The sequence below is a fragment of the Notamacropus eugenii genome, chromosome 3 (genome assembly GCF_028372415.1).
Source record: "Notamacropus eugenii isolate mMacEug1 chromosome 3, mMacEug1.pri_v2, whole genome shotgun sequence".
Classification (NCBI taxonomy): Eukaryota; Metazoa; Chordata; class Mammalia; order Diprotodontia; family Macropodidae; genus Notamacropus; species Notamacropus eugenii.
Window position 1 is genome coordinate 304,501,456 of NC_092874.1, and position 23,228 is coordinate 304,524,683.

The 23,228-nt window shown below is 44.0% G+C and overlaps 2 protein-coding genes across 7 annotated transcripts in view; one reads left to right on the top strand and one right to left on the bottom strand.

Annotated features, from left to right (window-relative positions):
- Positions 1-8,636, bottom strand: part of MOV10L1 (Mov10 like RNA helicase 1) — a 63,634-nt gene extending 54,998 nt beyond the window's left edge. For 3 of the 5 annotated variants that reach the window (XM_072596484.1, XM_072596480.1, XM_072596481.1), the window contains exons 1-5: positions 8,430-8,636; positions 4,621-4,805; positions 3,034-3,193; positions 771-883; positions 88-272 (exon numbers count right to left, since the gene is read on the bottom strand). In XM_072596484.1, coding sequence (XP_072452585.1) covers positions 88-272; positions 771-883; positions 3,034-3,193; positions 4,621-4,805; positions 8,430-8,526 — 740 coding nt within the window. In that variant the 5' untranslated portion in view covers positions 8,527-8,636. The remainder of the gene's footprint in view (positions 1-87; positions 273-770; positions 884-3,033; positions 3,194-4,620; positions 4,806-8,429) is intronic. The other 2 variants (XM_072596482.1, XM_072596483.1) reach the window with 2 other exon arrangements.
- A 182-nt stretch (positions 8,637-8,818) lies between these two features.
- Positions 8,819-23,228, top strand: part of MLC1 (modulator of VRAC current 1) — a 40,884-nt gene continuing 26,474 nt past the window's right edge. Inside the window, exons 1-6 of one of the 2 annotated variants that reach the window (XM_072596510.1) lie at positions 8,819-9,673; positions 9,749-9,888; positions 17,212-17,351; positions 18,009-18,202; positions 20,054-20,143; positions 23,097-23,150. In XM_072596510.1, coding sequence (XP_072452611.1) covers positions 18,023-18,202; positions 20,054-20,143; positions 23,097-23,150 — 324 coding nt within the window. In that variant the 5' untranslated portion in view covers positions 8,819-9,673; positions 9,749-9,888; positions 17,212-17,351; positions 18,009-18,022. The remainder of the gene's footprint in view (positions 9,674-9,748; positions 9,889-17,211; positions 17,352-18,008; positions 18,203-20,053; positions 20,144-23,096; positions 23,151-23,228) is intronic. The other variant, XM_072596509.1, reaches the window with a different exon arrangement.

Below are 23,228 nucleotides of genomic sequence, written 5' to 3' on the forward strand. Positions count from 1 at the left end.
TAACAATCACTGGCCCAACTGAGTGGAAAGGGCTCTCAAACAGCAGGGCCCCATCTGGGAGAAACAGGGTCCACTGCTTATTCTCACCTTTCGACTGGAGCCATGCAAAGGGCACGCCAAATATAGCATGACTGATTACTCTCTACCACCACCACATTGACCAGGTCAGATTTCCGAGGTTTATAGCCCTCAGGAAGTCTCAGGGAATCCAGAGTGAAAAAGATGCTATCATCGATTACCCCATTTCTTCCACAGAGACTGGAAATGCAAACCTGTAATTATTAGAATGGAAAGAAAAACCACACCAAAGACCTGTCAAAAAACATGATCAGCTATTTACGTGTTTATTTTCTCATTTCTTTTAAAGTACTTAAGGCTAAGAGAAAATGGGATGGGAAGAATTGGGTCTTAGGAAATTAGAACTATTATAGACTTCCTAGCATTTGAAAGAATCTCTGAGGTTCTTTAGTTTGAAGGTCAGTTCCATTTCATGATTTGTCTCTAAAACTATGCCAAGAGCTTGTGCTTGAATAATCCTAGTGAAAGGAGACTTATGATCAATCAAAGCAGGCCACTACATTTTTGGGATAATGGAAAGTGTTGGTAGTTTTTCTGTATTGGTTCAGGAGTTAGTCTCTGACCAATATGATATATTGAATTAAAATCTGCTTCCTCTTAACTTCAAAGAGTCTCACAGTTGAATGGAAGCTCAGAGATTTTCCAGTCTTAAGCAGGAGAGCATCAGCTTGAGGGATAGACTGTGCAGTTACCTGATCTACTCGTTTGTATCTTAGTGGCTTCACAGAAATTGCCTCACTGTTCCACGTTGCTGGCTTAATGAAATACTCAGCTTGTACCCAATCACCTTTACAAGGCTCAAAACCTGAAGGATAAGAAAAATACATGTATTTGAAAATCCTATTACTATAAAATGGTTTTTGCAAATGACACTGATTTTGAAATTTATAAAAGGTATTTGTAAGCTATTGTATTCATAATACTGGACGAGACACCCAGGGAGGTATGGTAGAATTATACAGTGCACCCAGTCTCGCAAAGAGGTAAGTAAAGACATTTTCCAAGCAGGTGAGCTGCCCTTCTCCCCCAAAGTAATTGGCAGAGAGGAAGTTTGACCCAAATGAACAAGATTCACAGAATCTTCAGAGAAATTCACAGAGCTGAAAAGGATCTCAAAGATTATTTTGACTCGTTCCTTCATTTTACAGACTAGAAACAGAAATGCCAAAAGGTTAACAGATCTGCTTGTGGACACACAACCAATCATCTGACCACAGGTTTCCTGATTCTCAGCACACACCATATTAAAAAAAGTTAAATGTACGATAGAGGAAGGCTGTACTGCAACAGAGGGGGAAAGAACACATTTCTGTTCCTCTAGCGGACTTATAGATTACTTTGTACTATGGTGAACTATGCTTCCTATATACTTATTAAGGATACATTAAGCTCCATAAGGCCAGAATAAGTCTTAAATAAAACTTCTACTTCCTCCAGTAGCCAGCACAGGGCTCTCCACAGGAGGTGCTTAAAATTGTCTCTTGAATACCAAGCTGCTGGCTCTCCATAACACCAGAAAACATAAGCTGCTTGGCAGGGATAGGTTCCATATGCCAAGAAGTCAAGTCAAGAAATATTTACTAAGATTTAGTATGTACCAAGCACTATATTAAGTGCTGGGACTACAAATAAAGCAAAAAGACAGTTTCGCCCTCAAGGAACCTGAGATTTCTAATGGGACAAAACAAAAAAACCAAGAGGTGGAAGTGAGAAGAAAAAGTACCTGTGTGGCCATCTTTCACACTAAGAAAGCTGCTGGGGAATGATGGAAAAGAAAGTCAGGAATGGGAGCACTGAGAAGAGGCAAGGAGGGAACATGCTGGTGTCAACCTGTACAGAAACTCAGACCAACTAGAGGATCAGTAAATAATGTGAGGCATTTATTCAGGGTCGAAGAACTGCAATTTGTGACAACACACTTCCTTACTCAGACAGCAGCGTCCAGGGAGAGAAGGGAGAAGGGGATTCTTATAAGGCATGGCTGCGGGAAAATACACAAGGGTGTACAGTCTGTGTTCACAGAACAGCTGAACTGCAGGAATGTAGTGCTGTTAAGGGGTTAAAAGAACAAAGACACAACTTTGGAACTATCTCTGTCCAGGGACAGGGGTGGTTAGAAATGGCTGGGGTTTGTACGGGCTTCTTTTATATCTCTTCTTTTGTGCTTATTTCAGTTTTATTTTTTTGGCTTTAATATAAAGAACTCTCCTTTTCTGTGTTGTGAAGGTATAAAGATACAGTTTTCCCCAAGTATTGCTTTTGGTGCATCCCAGAAATTCTAGTACAATAGTTCATTGTCATTTTCTTTGAGTTAATTATTTCTGGGATTGTTCTCTGCCTGATCCATTCATTCTTTAGGCATTCACTGTCATACCTCCATTTGAATCTGGGTCTTTTGTTTGTGTTTCGTAGTTATTACTTTTATTTTGCTGTGGTCTGTGAAGGATTCATTTACTATTTCTTCCTTCTTAAATATATTTGCAGTATCTCTATGCTGCAAGACAGGGCCAATTTTTATAAAACTTCCATGCAATGTTAAGAAATACATACTATTCTTGAGCAGTCCCATTCAGAAGACACCATAAGCCTCTTAGATCTAGTTTCTCCAGCAATTTTGTTTGATTTTATATGTTGCCTTTTGTCTCCATTAGCTTTGTCTAAAACGGATAGACATTCGAGGTTCTTGCTATTACTATGCCCTCTGGTAATTTAATTTTTCCTTTATGAGCTCAATATTGACTTTTTGACTCCATTTCCTTTTAGCTTCTTAGTTTCCTTGTTTATCTCTTTATGGTATTAATGTCTGTTTCTGCTTCATCTGAAGGCATGATTGCAATTCCTGAATACCCCAGTTTGTATCTCTCTTAATTAGTGCTTATAACCACCTTAAAATGGAAATGTTAAACCCATGGAAAAACAGGGATTTTTTTTAAATAAAAAAAATACAAATCATACCTTCGCAAACATCCTGCATGGAGAAGTAGGTTGTCTGATTGATATAGCCAGCATCGTCAACAAGAGAAGTGATGCAGCCAATCAAAATCTTGGTACTGGAGTCTGGAAGTTCACAGTCATTTTTGCTGTCATCTTCCCACTTATCAGAGACAGCTTCAACCTGCAGAGCAAACACACTGAGCCCTCTATTTTGGGGGGGTTACTGTACGATTGTTACTATTAAATGATTAATGAATACAAAGTGTCCTAAAGGGGTTAGATTCCTTCAGACTACTGAATGTGAGCTTGAGGCCAAGGGGCTGACAGGAAAAATAAAATAACTTTTATTACTTGTTAGCTGATCGACCAAAAGTCTGAATTCTGACAACAAATGTACTTCTGAAGAATGCCTGTGGAACATGGTAAATAGTAAAAACAGCTAGCGTTAATATAGTTATAACTGTAAGCTTCGAAAGCACTCTATCTGTTACCTCGATATCCTGACAAAAACCTTTCAAGGGAGGTGCTGTTGTTTCCACTTTACAAATGAGAAAATTGAGGCTGACAGAGGTTAAATGATTTTGCTTGGGATTTACAGAGCTTTATTATGAGGGAGGATTCTAATTCAAGTCTTCCTAATACTAAATGCATCTAGCTGTGGAAAGCACTGATGGGAACAATTCAGATGAATAGCTCTGGAAATTTATGGAAATAAGATTGAATTCCCGGACCCCACTCCCAACTTAGGATGTACTCTGGCTCTATTCAATTCAGTTTCAAGAAAATCTCAATTCTGTTTTATAATTCTTTGTGTATGTTCTCTCCCCCTACTAGAATGCCAGTTCTGTTACTTATTTATACAATCTCTGGGTCTCCCCCAGCAGCCAGAACAGCACAGAGGAGGCACTCAGGAAGTAGTGGCTGCATTCAATGAATGAGCATCTAACATTTCTCCCCAATCATTTCCAAGTGATCAAAATGCCTCTAGTCCACATCCTTGACCAAAACCCCAATTTGGTGCCTCTCCAGGGAGTGGAGCTGACACTAAGCCCCCAAAAGGCACAGCAGGCCTTTGACATGGACAGAACAGATGGAACAAGGGACCAGAGAGCCAGTCTTTGGTGATGGCCTGGCTAAGCTAGGCTAAGAAGGCAAGCTCCCTGAAGTCAAACTCATGAGAACGCCAACTAAAGTTTAAAGAGCTCAGATCTGCACTGCTGGATGGATCAGAGAGTCCCCATAGCTTCTTGTGACTGTAAGATCAATCTTAAGCAAAGCAAGTTACAGGGCAGCCAGAGCAGTTATTTTTATTAATTTAGTCAGCTGATTTACTGTTGGTACTTCACCCTTTCCCCTACACCTCCCAAGTGCCATAATAGTCTCCTAGGTCATGTTACCTCAAGGTACAGTTTGGGGACTGTCCTGACCTCTTAGCCTATGGATTCTAAATACAACCTCTGCACAATACCTGGTATCACCCAGAATTTCAAAGGTGTGGCTGAAGAGTGAAGGAGAGTACCAAGAGATGTGTAGCAGACAGTGCCCACATGTTCAGACTGAAACCCTCTCAGTATGCGAAGAAAACACTTCCCTGGCCGTTCAACTCACTCTGATGGCCTTCAAGCCGCTGGATGTCTTATCTTCCTCTACAATGGCAGTCACCTCCTGGCCAATGTTTAGTGGCACTTGGCTGGTGACAGCATCACTAGTGAAGCACACCAGGTCATCAATCATCCCGTAATCACTACAGTATCTGGTCACAACTCCCTGAACAGTTTTCAGCTTGGTTGTACCTACAAGTTGAAGAAGCAGAAGGTTTGAATCACAAACAATGATAATAAGAAAAGAAAGGGAACCTGGCCTAACAAGAATGAAACTTCTAAACTGAAGAGAGTGAACCCATGATCCATGGGCAGGTCATCTGATCTTGCTGAGCTTGTTTCCTCATTCACAAAACAGGACAGTACTACCTTTAGTGTTCACCTCAGAAGCTCAGATAAGATCATGGATGGTAAACATTTTTAAAGCATCATGCATTAGTCAGTTATTATCATTAACACCACCCATAACAAGCATGTAAAATATCCAGACTACAGAGATTAGGGAATTTTGTCCTCTATGTAATGAGTAACACTCAATGCTCACTTGAATGAATCTAAGCTGTGTAGTCACTGCACTGGATGTGCCCCATTGAGGGTGTGTGCGACGATATACACAACAGGGATTGTGATTGTCAGAACTAGACCTTGTCTCCTGATTCCCATGGGGCTGCCCCTGTTCCATTATCTTTCAAAGCTTCTCACACCTCCAGTGTGACACAAAATCCCAACAATTTTATCTCAACGTCACACAGAGGAGAAAGGAGAAACAACTATTAAGTGAGACAAGGTTGAGGGCAAGCAGGTGTGATAACAGAAAAATGGCAGCTGAGGTGTAAACATAAAAGGGCAGAAACCATGTGTGAGCTTTGGGCAATAGAACAAGGTGAGCTAGATATTTTGGAAATGAGATCACATGACTTCATAGGAATGACAGATGCTAGAGTCCTGCAGTAATGATCAGGCAGAATTGCTCATCATGAAGAACGTTGCCTGTGCTAGGACCTAGGGATCTGAGGGGACAAAGAATGGTTGGCAGAGCTTTTCTATAGAGATCACATCAGATAGACTGGGGGTCATACAACTAGACCTTCCAGACACCAGGTATCTAGCATGGAAAATTGGCAGTTGTGCTGTGGGGGTGGCCACTATTTCAGTATCAGTCAGACTTGCCTTGTTCATACTTTCACCTTTAGAAGGTAGGGAAGTGATGAAGGCAAGCCATTCTGGACCTGATGCTAACCAAGGAAGTTACCAGAAATGCAAAGATGGCTGTGACAGATCTCCTGCTCAAGATCTCCAGATTTTACAATCCAGTGACTGGGCCTCTTGCCTGTTCCTTCTATCTCCCGTTTTTCCTGGCTTTCTCCCATGCTTGGAATGCCCTCTCTAATCACTTCCACTTCTGGCTTCCTTCAAGTCCCAGCTAATGGCCCCCCTTAGACAGGAAGACTTTCCCAGCCCCCAGGATACTTGTGTCTGACTGGCACAAAACCTTGTGAGAGAGGCTATTATTAGACCTATTTTACAGACGAGAAAATGGAGGCTATGCTTAGGACTTAGAACCCAAACAATAAACTTCAATCTCTGCTCTCAAAGGAGCTTTGGTTCCACTGAGAGGGACAGCCAATACAAACTCAGGTACACAAAGAATAAAGGGAGTAAGTGCAAGGCAGGGAATGTCCTAGCAGCTGGGAATCAGGAAAGGGTTTATGTATAACACATGGCATGTGAAGGAACTGTGATGGGAAGCACGCAGAGACCCTTTTAGGAGGAGAAAGGCAGTGCATAGCAAGGCAGGGAGATGGGCAAGAGGGTGGGTGCCAGTTTGACTGAATCACAGATCCACAGCTTCCTGTGGAAACAGGAGTAATAAGTAATGATTTTGGAATGATAGGGTGAGAAGGGCTTTAAAAACCAGGAGTTTTATATTTTATTTGAGGGTTAAATCATTTTGGTAGCTCTATGCAGGGTGGATGGAAATGTAGAAAAACTGGGGGCAGGAGGCCTTTGGAATATCTAGGTGAGAGCTGATGAGGTCTTGTGAGCAGAGAGATGTAAGATACTGAATTCAAATTTACCAAGTGGTTGGATTGGCTGGGGGGTGGGGAGACAGTAAGGAGTCAAGAGGCATTTATCAAGTGCTTCCTATGTGCCAGAGTAGTGAGGGACACTGAGAGGGGAAGGCATTAGCAGGAGAGGAGTTCTGGAGCCAGTGGGATCTGGGCTGAGTCTTGAAGGATGTCAGGGAAACTAAGAAGTGGAGAATAAAGAACATTCCAGAGAGGTGGGGGTGGGGGCCGGCAGAGGAGACAGATGGTGCTCAGGCATGGTGATGGAAAATGGAGTGTCTTATCTGGGGAGTGAAGGCAGATCAGGGATCAGGCTTCGGGGAGACCAGAAAGGAGGTGGGAGGAATGGGTGAAAAACTTCACGCTGAGGTTATGAGCCTGAGAAACTAGAAGGATGGACGTGACTTTAAGAGAAATGGGGAAGTTTAAAAGAGCCATGGTAGGTGGGGGAATCATTTTGGGAATATGATGGGCTTGAGATGCCTTCAGGACACCTAGTTAGAAATGTTGGTGATACAGGGTGAGATTAGGGAAAGACTGGCGATGGGGTGGGAGTGGGGGTGTGTGCGTGAAGCCTTTGTTAAGCAGCTACTGTTTGCCAGGCACCATGCTAACTACTAGATCCTCTTTCTCCCTACATAAGAGAACTAGCTTCCTATTCATTGACAAAGGCAAATGAAAAATAAAACCCTGCAAAGCCGCAGGGATGACCTAACTGAGGTTCTTACACATAAACGGGACCTGGGAAGCCCGAGTATAGACGTTAAGAGGCAGACGGATGCTGTGACTTGGGTTTGGCAGTAAGACAAAGGGGCAAAGGTATCAGAGGAGAGAAGACCTGAACTGGGTCAAGTCTGGAGCGGAAGGAGAACAGCAGGGGGCAGGGCCTGACAAAATAAATACACAGGGGTGGAAAGATTAGAAAGATGTACAACTTCCCAGAAGATTGTCAAAAGGATGGCTTGTAAACATTTAACTGCGTACCAGCAGGGATTTAATTAAAAACAAACCATTTCTTTTAACTTTTCCCACGCCAGCCCTGTAAAGGTTGTCATGATCCCAAAGGACCTTGAAACTCTACCACTGTGTCCCGCCTGAGAGCTGCCCCTGCCCATGATGCCAGGCGCCTCGCTTCACCCCACCCTCAGCATCGGGACAGAACATGCCAGGGGTGGGGGCCTCACCGAGCCCACAACACCCGCCTGTTGCCCCAACCCCGGGCTGGGCCCTGCGCCCTGCGTCCTCTGGCAGTGCAGGGCAGGCCCCTCCGGCCGGGTCTCTGCCAGGAGGCTGCCCACGCGGGCACACAGCAGGCCAGCCCGGGTTTGTAAGCCGGACCTCACAGGACGGGGGGGCCTCCCTGGCACAGAGTCGGCGGGCCGCCCCAACAGAGCGCCTGCTGTCCCGGGAGGCACCGACTGGCCCATTCCGGGAAGGGGACTGAGGATAGGAGGCAGCGGCCATTGTCTTCATTGTACATGGCGGGAAACGGAGGCAGGCGGACGGGGGACGTCACGCGGCCCGCGTCTACAGGGTCCCGAGCCGGCTCCAGCACGAGTGGGGGAAGGGCGGGGAGAGCGCATTAAAGCTTTCTAAAGCGCTTTAATCCCCGTCCCGCCCCCCTGCTCCTCCGTCAAGGGGAAGACCCGGCCCGTGGAGACCTCCCACCCGCCCCCGGGATCTCGGGAGCCACCCTGCCGCCCCCTCCGGGGGAACTGAGGACCAGCGGGGGCGCGGCGGGGGTCACCTTCGTCGGGCTCCTGCGGCCGCACCTCGGACTCCTCCTCCCCGTCCTCGGCTCGCCTCCACAGGAAGGAGAAGGCCTTGGACACGAGCCGGAGCATGGCCGCGCCTCACTTCAGCGCCCACGGGCTCCCGCTCCTCCTTGTCACCTTCTTAGACCACGAGCGTGCCCGCCCGGAGGCGACCAGCCACGCAGCACGCCCGCCCGCCCACGTGACCTCGTGCGGCACGAGGCCCGCCGCCTCCCGCCTCGGCCAATGGGAGAGCGGCCCTCGCTCGCCCCGCCCACCTCGGCCGTTAGCTCCGCCCCTCGCCCTCGCCCTCGCACGTGATCCCCGGCCTGCTCCCTCGCACGTGACCCCTGCGCCCTCGCCCTCCTAGGCGTGGAAGATCGCAGCCCGTGCCAGGCTTCCGACCGCGCCGTGGGACCAAAGTGGGTCAGAAATGGCTTCTTTTTGCCTCCCCCGCCCTCTGGAGCCCCACAACAAAGGAGCCGAGCCATCGGGAGCAAGTCCGCGGGGCTCGTGCCCTCTGACGCCTTAATTCTCAAGGCCAAAGAAAGTCAGTGCAACCGACGTCCCATTTCATTCCGTTATTTAATTAATCAATCAGGAGGCTCCATTTTGTCCCCGGCCGCATCTCGAGTGCCCTTCCCCCTCTCTCGGCCCGCTCATGACGTCACCTCCTGCTGAGGGCGAGGCCGGGCGCTGCGCCCTTCCCTGCCCCTCCCCCATCATGACTCCCGAGATTCGTGGCCGCTCCTCTTATGGAAGGTTCCTTTTGGCAGTGCTTCCAGGCCGTCCTTGGGTAGTCCAGCACTGAACAGCTAAACTAGGCTCCTTAGTATTATTTCTTATCGCGCTGTGCCCCAGAGGGGCAGAGTGTCTTCAGTTCTTCAGGTCTCGTACTCCGATTCCTCCAAGGGTGGCTCGCACTCCTCCAGCTCCTCGTGGGCAGTTGGCTGCGTTGTCCTCCCGTCACGTCCGGCTCCTCCTGGCCGCATCTGGCCTCTTCCAGGCGGATCTCCCAGCGGGTGGCCCTTTCCTTCTCCAGCCCATGTGACAGAGGAGGAGACTGAGGCAGAGAGCCAGGCGGCTTGCCAGGTTTGTGCTCTCATTAGTCGGCCCCTCCGTGCCTCCTACCCAGGTGGCACAGAGTAAAGAAGGCGCAGAGCCCTCGGTCCGCTGCCCGGCCCGGTGAGCTTCCCACCTGGAGCGATGCCTTCTGCACGTCTGCCCTTCCGTGGTGGTGAGTTCCTTTTCACCTTTGGTGCGACTTGGATGCGCCGGCTGTGTAACGATCACCTTTCTGTTTCTTCACCAGCTTCCCCTTTTGGACGAGTTCATAGAGGCCCTGGCGAATGCTGAGGTCTCCCGCAGTGGCGATGCCCGGGCCACGCTTGGAAGGCCGTAGCCAGAGTGGGCCCCCACACGCGGGGGAGCCGCCTCCTTTCCTTCTGCTGGGTAAGTAGACTTGGCTGCCTTTAAAACTTCGCACCTGGGACATACCCTCTCTGTTTCTGGTGGCTTATGAGCCTTGTTGAGGAACGATGCCCATCAGGTGTTGGGGAAAATGTTGGTATTTTCGTTTGTTCTAGACCTTTGAAGTAAATATTCCTTTGTAAAAGCTAATCTGACTATTGAGCTGTTAGATGGAATATAGGTCTTGGACCTCTATAATTAGGGGATCATCTTCAGTTAGTACGTGAGCCAATGACAGACGAAAGTGCATTCTTGCGCCCGAAAGGGAATCCTGGGGAAAGGGGTGGAACCAGCCCTCTGACTCTAACCATAAATGTAATGCCTGGCCTTCAGGCAGGAAGGGTATAAAATTCATAGCTTTACTTGGTTCCTGTATAGCCTTAGTCCCACCAAATTCCAAGCCCAGAACTCCTTGGGATTGCTTCCTGGGACCCTGACTTCTCTGGGCTTTCCTGCTGAGCTAGTTCTAATATCCTGCCTGAAGTTTTGAGCTCTAAGATCATCCTGGTTCTGGGTTCTGGACTTCATTCCCTATACCTACAACTGAAAAGAAAAAATGAAACTAAAGGGAGGGAAATGTGGCCCTTCTCCACTGTACTTAACTGCCTGGTGTCCATGTTATAGGTAAATGAGACCACACCTGAACATCAAGCATCCCAGCCTGGTGACTTTAAACATACATCCAGTCCTGGCTTCTCAGACAATGGAAAGGGGGCTTTTCCACTCACATGGTGGACCAATTCAGACTTTGTCCCAGAAGCAATTCCTTGGTGTTTCCATGTGGGTGCTGCCATCTTGGGTAATGAGGGCACATGCCAAAGCCCCATTACTGTGTGCCCAATAATTTTTATCGTCATTGCTTTGTGGTGTGGCTTGAGATCTGCTGCTGCTAGGGCCCCTTCCCCCTTTCCCGTCTGCTTTGCTTCATTATTTTCACTCCTGTTTGGGCTTTCATGATGCTGCTTTCTCCTGGGTCCCTTTCTACCTGTTGGTCTGTTCCTTGTTACTTTCCTTTGCTGTTTCAATATCTCTGTCATGCCCTGAGTTAGTGTTTCCCCTCCCCTCCCTTCTCCTTTGCTCTTCTCTTTACCTCACACTTCCCTTTCCCTCTTTCTCCCCTCCCTTTCCTGGTCCTTCAGATTCTCAGTGTACTTTAGAGGACTTTTGGGATTATTTGGTCACCCTGGGCCAGAGCCTGGCCTGGCTTCCTGCTGTTGGCCTGTTCTCGCTTATACATAATAGATATTTCATAAATGTTTTCTAGTCATTGAATTGGATGAAGACTACCAACTATTGCTTTTTTCTTTGTTCTGTTTGGTTATGTTTAAACCATGAGATATGTAGTGTGTGATCGATTTAGTTTTTATACTATTTAATTAGTTAAATGGGAATTTGGAGGATCATTTGGACTAGGGTATGCATTTTTGGAGATGGAAGGAAATAGTAGAAATGGGTAGCTACACTGTTTCTGCTCTGTCGCTCATCCTGTAATTTAGAGATATAGGATTTCCTCTCATTTGCTGGTGGAAAATTTCATCAGCAGTAAAGCAATCTGGTGATTCTCTCCTTAGCTGTGCACTGGGACAGAGCCCAGTTCTGAGTTAGTCACTAGTTCAGAATTTTGAAGTTTTTCTAGCTTGCCAGAATCTGCTGAGGCCTGTCCTTTCCTCCCCAAACCCTGGTTACCTTAGGCTTGCACCAAAGTCTTTGAATAGGACAATTGAAAATACAGGAGGGAATTTCACACATTTTATCTGAAGACCCCCAAAAAGCAGCTTATTTGCTGTTAAAACGAACCTGAGTATTTTCCAGAGACACTGACAATGACATGGCTTGTTATCCCAGTCACCACAGGGGCATTTCATTCCATTTGACCCCCTCCATAAGAGTCCCATGGCACCCTGTCCCGTCCTCTTACTGGGCAGGGAGCACCCTCCTCCTCAGCCTACATTACTCAGAGATCTTTCTCTACAACTTTCTCTTTCACTCTTGTGTCATATGAAGGAAGAGATGGTCTCCCTTTTTGCCAAGCCAGTCTCTTGATTCGATCAGTCAGCCTGCATTTATTAAGCACCTACTATATACCCAGCACTGGTATATATAGTAAGCACTGGGGATACAAAGAAAGGCAACAATCAGGCCTCTCCCTCATGGAGCCCCCATTCAAAAGGGAGAAACAGGCCAGCGTGAAGGGCCTCTTGGAGAAGGTGAGATTGGAGCTGAGGCTGGAAGGCAGCCAGGAAAGGAGGAGGCTGAGGTCTTCTCCAGAGGACTGTCCCCTCTGTCATCCCCACCTTTTCACTAATCCTTGCATCTCTCCGTGTTGCCTACAAACACTCCAGTCTTGCCCCCATCCTTAGAAAATCTTCTCTTTTTTTAAAAATTGATTTATTTAAGTTTTCAACATTCATTTCCACAGAATTTTGGGTTCCAGATTTTCTCCCCATTTCTTCCCTCCCCCCACCCCAAAATGCCGAGCATTCTAATTACCCCTATCACCAAACTGCCCTCCCTTCTAACATCCCTCCCTTCCCTTATCCCCATCTTTTCTTTTGTCCTGTAGGGCAAGATAACTTTCTATACCCCATTACCTGTATTTCTTATTACCTAGTTGCAAGAACAATGCTCAACAGTTGTTCCTAAAACTTTGACTTCCAACTTCTCCCCATCCCTCCCTCCCCACCCATTCCCTTTGGGAAGACAAGCAATTCAATATAGGTGTATCTGTGTAGTTTTACAAATGACTTCCATGATAGTCATGTTGTGTAAGACTAACTATATTTCCCTCCATCCTATCCTGCCCCCCATTTCTTCTGCTTTTGACCCTGTCCCTTCCCAAGAGTGTTGACTTCTAATTGCTCCCTCCTCCCATTGCCCTTCTTTCCATCATCCCCCCCACCCTGCTTATCCCCTTCTTCCCCACTTTCCTGTATTGTAAGATAGGTTTTCATGCCAAAATGAGTGTGCATTTTATTCCTTCCTTTAGTTGAATGTGATGAGAGTAAGCTTCGTGTTTTTTTCCTCACCTCCCCCCTTTTTCCTTCCACTGAAAAGTCATTTACTTGCCTCTTTTATGAGAGATAATTTGCCCCATTCCATTTCTCCCTTTCTCCTCCCAATATATTTCTCTCTCACCCCTTAATTTCAATTTTTTAAAGATATAATCCCATCCTATTCAATTCACCCTGTGCTCTCTGTCTCTCTCTATGTGTATGTGTGTGTGTGTAATCCCACCCAGTACCCAGATACTGAATAGTTTCAAGAGTTACAAATATTGTCTTTCCATGTAGGAATGTAAACAGTTCAACTTTAGTAAGTCCCTGTTGATTTCTCTTTGCTGTTCACCTTTTCATACTTCTCTCGATTCTTGTGTTTGAAAGTCAAATTTTCTTTTCAGCTGTGGTCTTTTCATCAGGAATGCATGAAAGTTCTTTATTTCATTAAAAGACCATTTTTTCCTCTGAAGTATTATACTGAGTTTTGCTGGGTAGGTGATTCTTGGTTTTAGTCCTAGTTCCTTTGACTTCTGGAATATCCTATTCCATGCCCTTTGATACCTTAATGTAGAAGCTGCTAGATCTTGTGTTATCCTGATTGTATTTCCACAATACTTGAATTGTTTCTTTCTAGCTGCTTGCAGTATTTTTTCCTTGACCTGGGAACTCTGGAATTTGGCCACAATGTTCCTTGGAGTTTCTCTTTTTGGATCTCTTTTAGGAGGTGATCGGTGGATTCTTTCAATATTTATTTTGCCCCCTGGTTCTAGAATGTCAGGGCAGTTTTCCTTGATAATTCCATGAAAGATGATGTCTAGGCTCTTTTTTTGATCATGGCTTTCAGGCAGTCCCATAATTTTTAAATTGTCTCTCCTGGATCTATTTTCCAGGTCAGTTGTTTTTCCAATGAGATATTTCACATTATCTTCCATTTTTTCATCCTTTTGGTTTTGTTTTGTGATTTCTTGGTTTCTCATAAAGTCATTAGCCTCCATCTGCTCCATTCTAATTTTGAAAGAACTATTTTCTTCAGTGAGCTTTTGAACCTCCCTTTGCATTTGGCTAATTCTACTTTGTAAAGTAGTCTTCTCCTCATTGGCTTTTTGAACCTCTTTTGCCAATTGAGTTAGCCTATTTTTCAGTGTGTTATTTTCTTCAGCCTTTTTTGGGTCTCCTTTAGCAAGGTGTTGACCCGCTTTTATGTTTTTCTTGCATCTCTCTCGTTTCTCTTCCCAGTTTTTCCTCCACCTCTCTTACCTGATTTTCAAAATCCTTTTTGAGCTCTTCCCATGGCCTGAGCCCATGGAATATTTATTTTGGGTGTTTGGGATACAGAAGCCTTGACTTTTATGTCTTTCTCTGATGGTAAGCATTGTTCTTCCTCATCTGAAAGGATGGGAGAAGATATCTGTTCACCAAGAAAGTAACCTTCTATAGTCTTATTTTTTTCCCCTTTTTTGGGCATTTTCCCAACCAGTTACTTGACTTTTGGGTCTTTTGTCAGGAGTAGGGTATACTCTGGGAGTCTGTAAGATCTCAGTTCCTCCAAGGTGGCACAATCAAGTGTGTACACTAGTCTGGAAGCATGAAGAGATTTTTGTTCCCAGAATCTTAGCAGTTACCTCTCCACAGCCACCTGGCCTCCAGTTCTGCCAAGCCAGCACTGGGGGGCTGGGATTCAGTCAAGCTGTGGGGGCAGGGCCACCATTCAGTGCGAGACAAAGACCACCTGCCTTAGGACCTCCACACAGGGCTGAGGTAAGACTCAGCTCTTCAGTGCCCCCAGGGGTTTTGACGTTCCAAAATGGAGCAGGCTGTACGGGCTGCTGTGCAGCCTCTGTGGCCTCTGCCTCCTGCCAGAGCTATGGGAAGGTTCCTTCTCCCTTCCCGGCCAGCTGAAAAAACTCATCACTGGACCTTTGGTGCCTGTGGGTTGAGGGATCTGCAGACCTGCTGCTGGGACTGGAGATTCCGTCCCTGAGGGCTGTTTGTGAGCTGTGTGGGTGCAGCCAAGGCTGAGCTGGGCTCTGCTCTGAGTTGGTGCAACCAGCGTTTCCCGTGGGCCTCTCAGGTCACCCTGGGCTGGAAATCTCCTCCACTCTGTTGTTCTCCACTTCTGCTGCTCCAAAATTTGTTGAGAGTCCCTCTCTACTGGTGTTTTATGGGCTGTATGGGGGCAGCCTCAGTATGCGTGTCTTTCTACTCTGCCATCTTGACTCCGCCCCCAAAAATCTTCTCTTTCTCTTAGCTGACCAGCTAATCTCTCCTCCCTTCTATGAATAAACTTCTTGAGACCGCTGGCCATGTTTGGTGTCTACTTCCTCTCCTCTTATTCTCTTCTAAACTCTCTGCAGTCTGGCTTCTGCCTTCACATTGGCTCCCTGTTACCTCCAGGATCAACTATAAAATCTTCTGTTTGTCTTTTAAAGCCCTGACCCCTTCCTTCTTTTCTCTTCTTACATGTTCCTCTCATCCACATCGTCCACACTCCTGCCACGTAGGTCTTCCTGCTGTTCTTCACACCAGACTCTCCATCCCCATGCCCTTTCATTGACTGCCCCTCACATTAAGCTAATCCTACCCTCTCACTTTTACCTCTTGCTTTCTGTGGCTTCTTTCCAGACTCAGCTCGAATCCCAATATCTGCGTTCCCCACCCCACCCCCCTTCTCCCTTGCTAGGACCTTACCCTCTTAGCTTCACTTCTGTCTACAATCTCTGTATTTTAGAGTGATTTTTTTTGTATCTCGTCTCCCTCATTAGAATGTAGCACAATAGCATGTGCTTTTTAAATGCCTGTTAACTGACAATAACAAAATTAGCACAAAAAATGATCATTGCCCTTTTAAAGCATATGGAACATTATAGAAGGTGCTTTGGCTAAAGGGATGGAAGTTTGTCACACACTTGCACATACATCTCACAAAGCTAACACTAACAGAAACAAACACATTTGGAAATCTCTCTTAATAAAGTTAGAATTTTACCATCCTTTTATGTTAGATTGAGGCAAAAGTACTAGGTGAGATATCTAGTGGTTCATCCAGAGACAGTTATGTAGCACTGTACTGTAGAAATAAGGAAACCTTTCTCAGTGAGTGAATTGATGCCCTATAGAAATGACTGTCTTCTCTCAGACTATACTCTCAGTAATCCAGGGCAGTTTGGGAATTTTTCTTGGTTTTGGCTTTGAATTTTAGTAATTGACTATAGTCTTTGTAATTCCTTGCAAATGGTAGAAATATTTGAACAGCATTTCCTCTAAATTAAAGGAAATAGAATATGGTTTTATGAGTTAGAATCAATTTGCATTAACAAGGTATTTTTTTAAAAGACATTTATTAAGTGAAGAATGGCCCAGAGAAACCTGGGAAGTTTGTATGTGGTCTGCCTGAAACAGCTGAGTTCATAGGTTAGACTTTGTGAAGGTAGTTACTGAATCTTTTATGGTCAAAGGCAGAAAGCAGTTGAACATAATCTGACATGAAAGCTGGCGACTTTGCTTAAACTTGGACTTGGGGGTAGCTAAGGTGCTGGTGTCTTTGTATGTTATGGGTTGAGCTATTTCGTGGTTCTGATGGTTCTTAACAGATTCACCCTTGAAAGACTCGTCACTATTCAGCGACCAGGATTTCCAGGCTAAGTGCATTCCTGTGCTTTTTCCTTGCTTACTGAACAGAAAGAAAGGGTCCAAGGGAACTCTGCTCATGTGTATTAGTCTGCCTGCTCGAACTTCACTTGTGTTCTGTTGGAGCGCCTTTTCAGCTGAAGTCCAGTGTAGAAGTGGTAGACCTGTTAAAGAACATCTTTTTCATCATTATCATCACTAATGAAAACAAAAGTTCTGGAAACGGCATCATACATTTTTTTTTAAAACAAATTCATCATTGTTTCAAGGAAAAAAACTAAGATTTAATAGTGTAAATAGGAAGCATCAATAATTTTTATTTTAAAGAATTCGTAGTTTCAAGTGGCCTTTCTCCCTTCTCATTAAGAACTAAAGCATAAGAATTATATACCAGAGAGAATCTACTTAAAATATTATTTTGGGAGGTTCCAAAGCACACATAAATTAGCAGTAAGCACTTTCTTAGTTTTCAAGTTGACAACAGTTTTTGAAAAGAAACGTGAAGCATACATTAAACATATATCCAGGGAAATGATTTGGTGGTAGGGTGAAACTTTTCTGTGTATGAAATCTTACTAAAGTTATCTTCAAGGTTCTTGCCCTCATTAAAATTCAGGAGATGGTTCTCTGTTCCCTGGCTTAACTACAGTTTTTGCTGGGCTTTTGTTCCGTTTCTGAATAGATGTTTTTGAAACCCAAAGTGGAGGAACAAACTTCTCAAAGAAGGATAAATTGTTAACCAGTGAGAGTATTATAACAAAGTGATCAGACAACTCTACTCCCCAAACTGTTTAGACCTGACAGCAGACTTTTGGGTTGAAGGTAAGTGGAGAAATTTTAAATCACTAAAAAAAAAAAAAAATTGTCAGCCCATAGTTGCATAGAAGTGCTTGTTAGAAGCTGTAAATGGCTTGGAAAATGAGTGAGGGAAATCAGAGATTTGCTTTTTTATTTGTAAAGTGAAGTTGTTAATTTAAAAACCTTAAATATATTGTGCTTGGGAAGGAGAAGGGAGTCATTCATTCAGTGACTCTCCATATATCTTCCTCATTTGTGAAGCTACAGTCCTTAAGCAGCTTTTAAGCACATAAACTCATCCAGTTTGGTTTGTTTTTCAGAATGACTAGTTCCTACTCATCCCCTGGGGCAACTCTTGTGGTGGTCAAGGTCATCCGAGTTGTCTCTGGGTACTCTCTAGTTTTGTCCTGGGATTGAGACGTGTGACTTCCTAAATGAAAAAAGAATGTTTAAGAACTGAGCTTCTCCCCACATAGCATTCCACCTCTCAAATGGCCTTATATGATATGAATTCTGCTGATTTGTGTGAGTGTCTTAGAAGCCTGCTAGACTCTGTTACCGAAACTTTTTGGTTTAGCCTTGAATAAGCTCAATGCAGTGCTCTGTGGAGTCTGCCCACTAAGCAGATGTATTGCCGTGGTATTCTTTATTATAAATGCTAATTTCATTGATCTAAAAAAGGTTTTTCAAGCATTATGACAAGAGAAGACCCCTACAGAGAAGAATTTAGTTATGACAGAATGCCGACTCTGGAGCGGGGAAGACAGGAAGCTGTGCATTACGCTCCAGAAATAAAATCCAGTGACCTCCAGCTAGCCAAAAGGTTCCATCCTTGCTTCAGTTACCGGACTTGGATCTTCTCTTTGTTGATGGGGGTAAGTCCCTTGAGCACAAGACAAAGGAAAATGGCACATTCACGATAACCTGGAAGGCCTTACTAAAGAAATTATTCTTTAAAAGTTAAGTGTAATTACAGAAAAAGAATTTTTGGCAATACGTAGGAAGCCCTTTCTTTTTCCGTTGGACTATTCTCTAATATCAGAACTGGTCAGGCCAAGTCTGCCTCTGGGTGTTAGCTTTTAAATTTCTGTTTTGACCACTGTCTAAAATAAGTTTTTTTAAACTTGTGAACTTAAATTTTTTTTTTTGAAAACCATTTAAATACAATTGGTTTTCATTGTAATCCTATATATTTCATTTTCACTCATTTAAAAACTTTATTCTGGAAAGGAGGAACTTTGGATTTCACCAGACAGCCAAACGCATTCATGACACTTAAGAATCCAATTGAAATTGTTACATTTTTAATTTTTTCCTAGATTATATTTCTATGAGCATTTAAAAATGGCATGCTAAAATGATCGCAGAAATAAATAGACTCTGGAAAAAAATCTGTTAAATTGATTCACTTCTGCGCTCTTAAAGAGCAGGGATCAACCATCTAAGAATTGGAGTTCGTTGGGAATCCCCAGTGACAGTGACATGGCCTCGGAATTTCAGTAGGCAACTGATCTACATCCTTTCCCAACAAGAGGACCATTGCAAGGTGGGCCAAGCGGGAGGACCACCTCTGGCTGCCTGGGTCTGAGAAAATGTCCCAACTCTTACACACACAGTGGATCTAGGATGCCTCATCTTAAAACTACAATCAAATATTTATTCTTTATAGTTCACAAAACTAAGTAAACATACAGGAAATTGAAATAATTTTCAAATGATGTTTTTGTCTAGGTTTGTAGCAGTTGTATTTAGGAAGTTATTGTATGTGTGCCTGCTGTTACTCTGGAGGGCACAGAACTTGAGGAGGCAGGGGCTTTGCCTTTGGGACTTGACTTCAGACAAGACCAAAAAATGCCTTTGATTTATAGAATCTATATTGATTTTTTTAGTATTTGGGACATTTTTTTTTACCAGTAGCTTTTTTTAAGGAGAGGAGGAAACAAAATTTGGTTTGCCTTAGAGACCATAATCTACTTTATAGCAGGTAATTCCATACAAAAATGTAAATGTATAAAACTAGGACAAAATACTTCTGTGTATGGTTCTAGGGAATAGTCAGTCATTAACCTAGTTCCAGTCAGCCCGGATTCAATCATTCCTCTCCCATAAGAGAGGGCTTTGTGAGAGGGGGTCTGTTACATATCCCAGCCACATCAAGAATCATATAGTAAGGAACCCCATCATCATGCCAATACCGTAGCAGTTAGTGCCTAGGAGAAGCAATTTACTGTGTGGGGAGAAGATGTACCGCCTTTACTTAGGGAATAACAGCTTTGCTCTGCAAACTCTGTTCTCCATATACTTTAAACAGAAATTCTATATTAGTTAAAATTTCCTTAAGATACAATACAACCCTTCATACTCTTGCTTTTTAGCTTCAGCAGTTACTAAGTCTCACTCTTAGGATGTCTTATTATAAAAAATTATTTTTATCCTTTTAAACTGTTTCAGCTTATTTCTCAAAATTTTTGAACTGAAAACATTTCTGTCAGTTTTGTTAAATGTCTATACATTTGCCAAACCAACTTGTTCTTCTTAGACACCTTGTCACTGGATATTTGCATCTTTTGATGGTCTCCTTCAAACTTGAGTTAAGTGTTGTACTTTCAGAAAAATTATTCATTTCCTGATTATTCAGTTAGCTGTTTTTCTTGTTGTGAGCTTTTTTGTTTATTTTGCTTTTGCCAGTCTCAGCCTTCACCTTAATTTTTATTTTTGTTTTTCAGAGTTGTCTTCTTGTCACTTCTGGCTTTTCACTTTACCTGGGAAATGTTTTCCCCTCTGAAATGGATTATTTACGTTGTGCAGCAGGTTCAGTAAGCAAAGTTCTTAATTGTGTACTTTTTATGCTGCCAAAACACAATCCCTTTGGCATTTGTATTACTTGACTCTTGAATTTACAGATTGGTGTTTTTTATTTCTTCCAAAGTCTATCCCCTCTGCTTTTGCTTCATTTTATTATTGACTGAAATGATCATAGGAACATAGATTAGATCTGGAAGAGACCTTGGATGTCCTTGAGTCTCACTCTCTGATTTTGAAGGTGAATTCTAGAAAGGACTTCTTAAGTTGCTAGATTGACCAGTTCTGTAATCTTTGAATCACATAGAACATGCTTCACCACTAAAATCTAGACTAAAATCTTTTGGCTTGGAATCATTGTTATAATCACCAAAGAATTATAAGAACGTGAATCAGAGAGCTGTGCGTAGTCCAGTTGAGAAGACAAGCCTTCATTTCAGACAGGGAGCTCGTGGAGTAACTCTAGTGCTTTAAAATTGGCTCAGATCAGTCCTGCCAAGTAAGGAGCACTCCATTTTACTGAAGAGGGAGATGAAGGTCAGAGAAAACCGTGGTTTGTCCGCAGTCACCAACCCTTGGTAGCAGCAAAGCTGATGCCTCTGCTTCCAAGGTCAGTCCTCTTCCTAGAGAGCAGAAAGAAAATTTAATTTGTTAGGCACCTACTAGGTGCCAGGCCTTGTGCTAAGTGCTAGTGATACAAAGAGAGGCCAAAAGTAGTGATTGCCCTCAAGGAGCTCACAGTCCATTGGGGAAGACAGCCTAATAAAAAGAAGCTGAAGAGCAGGAGGGGGAGAGAATAATACCCAGCCAGCCAGGAGGCTTGGGTAAGTCCTGCAGTCCTGCTGCCAGGTGGTGTCCTGGGCCCCCTCAAGTGCACAACCAGAGACAACCTGGGGCTGGAGGTGCTGAGGAAGGAGGTGGGAGAGTTGATCAGGTCTTGCCAGAAGGTGCTGGTGTTGAAGAGAATGAAGAAGTCAGGGAGAACGGTTAGGTGGGAAGGGCTGTGACCAAAAAGAGATCTAAAAGATCTCTTAGAACCAGAGGACAAAGGAAAAACGGAATCCACTACTCACTTTACAGAAGAAACCCCACAATGGTAACTCCCAACAACATTATAGCCAAAGTACAGAGAAAATGCTGCCAACAGCCAGAAAGCAAGAATTCTAGGGCTGAGGAGCCACAGTCAACATCGCACATGATTTAGCAGCCTCAGCCACCAAGGCACAGAAAGCTCGGAATGGGGCAGTGAAGGCAAAGGAGACAAAGGTTGACAACCAAGAATTAATTACCCAGCAAAACGAAGTATGATTCCACCTTTAATGAAATAAAAAGCTTGCAAGCATTCCTGATGAAAAGACTGAGCTGTCTAGAAACTGTGAAATTCGAACATAGGACTTAAGAGAAACATGAAAAGGTCAATGTGAATGAAACAAAGTATTAAACAGGGAGTGACTACCTACATTTTAATATGGGGAGATGACAATGTATCTCCTCTGAACTCTATCATCAGTGGTGGTGGAAGGAGTCTGATTAGAGTCTGAGAGTAGTTCTATTATATCTTATGATTTTTTTTTTTGAAGGGGGAGGCACGTGAATTGCTCAGGGTCGTACAGCCTAGTCAGAATTTGAAGTTGGATTTGAACTGAGGTCTTCCTATCCAGGCCAACCATTCTATGCACTGCGCCACTTAGCTGCCCCTATATCATGTGATCTTAATAGATGAAGGTAAAGGGAAAGAGGGAGGGGGAAAAGGATAAAAGGAGGAAGACTCCACAAACACACAGCTGGGCACAAATATTCATTCCACTTAACAGGGAAATGGGAGGGGTAGGAGAGAAGGTAGAAAGAGGAATTAGAGGAAGGGGAGACTAAGGGAGGGATTACTCCTAGGCAAAACAAATCTCTGAGCTCTCCCCATCTGAGTTCTGGTTGGGAAATCTATTTTAGTTCCTCTCTTGCCTGGGTCACAGGAGATTGTCCCCAAGGAGTAGTGTGTAGTAAAATGCCAAGCTCCCAATCTGCCCCTTCTGTTCTGTGCCCATTCTAGGGATTGGACTGGAAAGAAAAAAAACAAGACCCAAAAGACTGGAAATCTTTGCCATATTTCTTCCAGGAAGAAAATCACTACCTCTCTCTACCAATAAGGAAAATTTGAGAAACCTTGCTCTGGACTATTCAAATGAAGTATTTTTATTTCCTTACGTGTTCCCTTGTGCCTCACTGTTTCAGCAAAGGTGGCAAATGAGACTGCAGGATGATATCTCTGTGTCTCTTTGAATATAGTTAAGCCTTTTGGGGCATAAACATTTTCCATCTTTAAACATGTGATTTGTAGTGTCTGTCATATATTAGGCATATAGATAAATATTTGTTGAATTGAATCACAGTTTGTGAATTTCTAAAATGTTCCTTATTTCTCTGACTACATTGTAATCTCCTTGGGAGAAGGAAACATGCCTTTGGCCCATCCATGGGGAGGAATTCAGGAAATTCTTGGTGAATTAGCTGAATTAAATGTAATCATGTGGCAATATCTGCCTAAGTGCCCTCATTTTCATGTAGTTTCATGTAGCTAGTATTCCTCTAGGACAGAGGTGGGGAACCTGTGACTTCGAGGCCACACGTGGCCCTGTAGGGCCTCGAGTACAGCCCTTTGACCGAATCCAAACTTCACAGAACAAAGCCCCTTAATAAAAGGTTTGTTCTGTAAGACTTGGACTCAGTTGAAAGGCCTCACCCAAGGACCTAGAGGGCCCCATGTGGCCTCCAGGCCACAGGTTCACTAGCCATGTTCTAGGACATACTGAATTGTACTAAAATAGCCTTCACCATATGTTCAAAGGCATGCCACAGTATGATTTTATCTAATTTGTACAATTTCCATCTCCATCCTGGAAAAGCCTAAAAGTTTAGTTTAATGTTTTGTTAGCAAACTGTCTTGCTTTATCTTTTCCTTTGCTTTTTCAGTGCATTCCTTCAGCAATTGTGAGTTTTGCCATAGCACGAAACAAGGTGAATGTGGTGAGTACCTATAGCTATGACCCAAGCTTTTGAGCTATAACACTTGTTGGTTGATTTGATAACCTCTTCTTCTCAAAG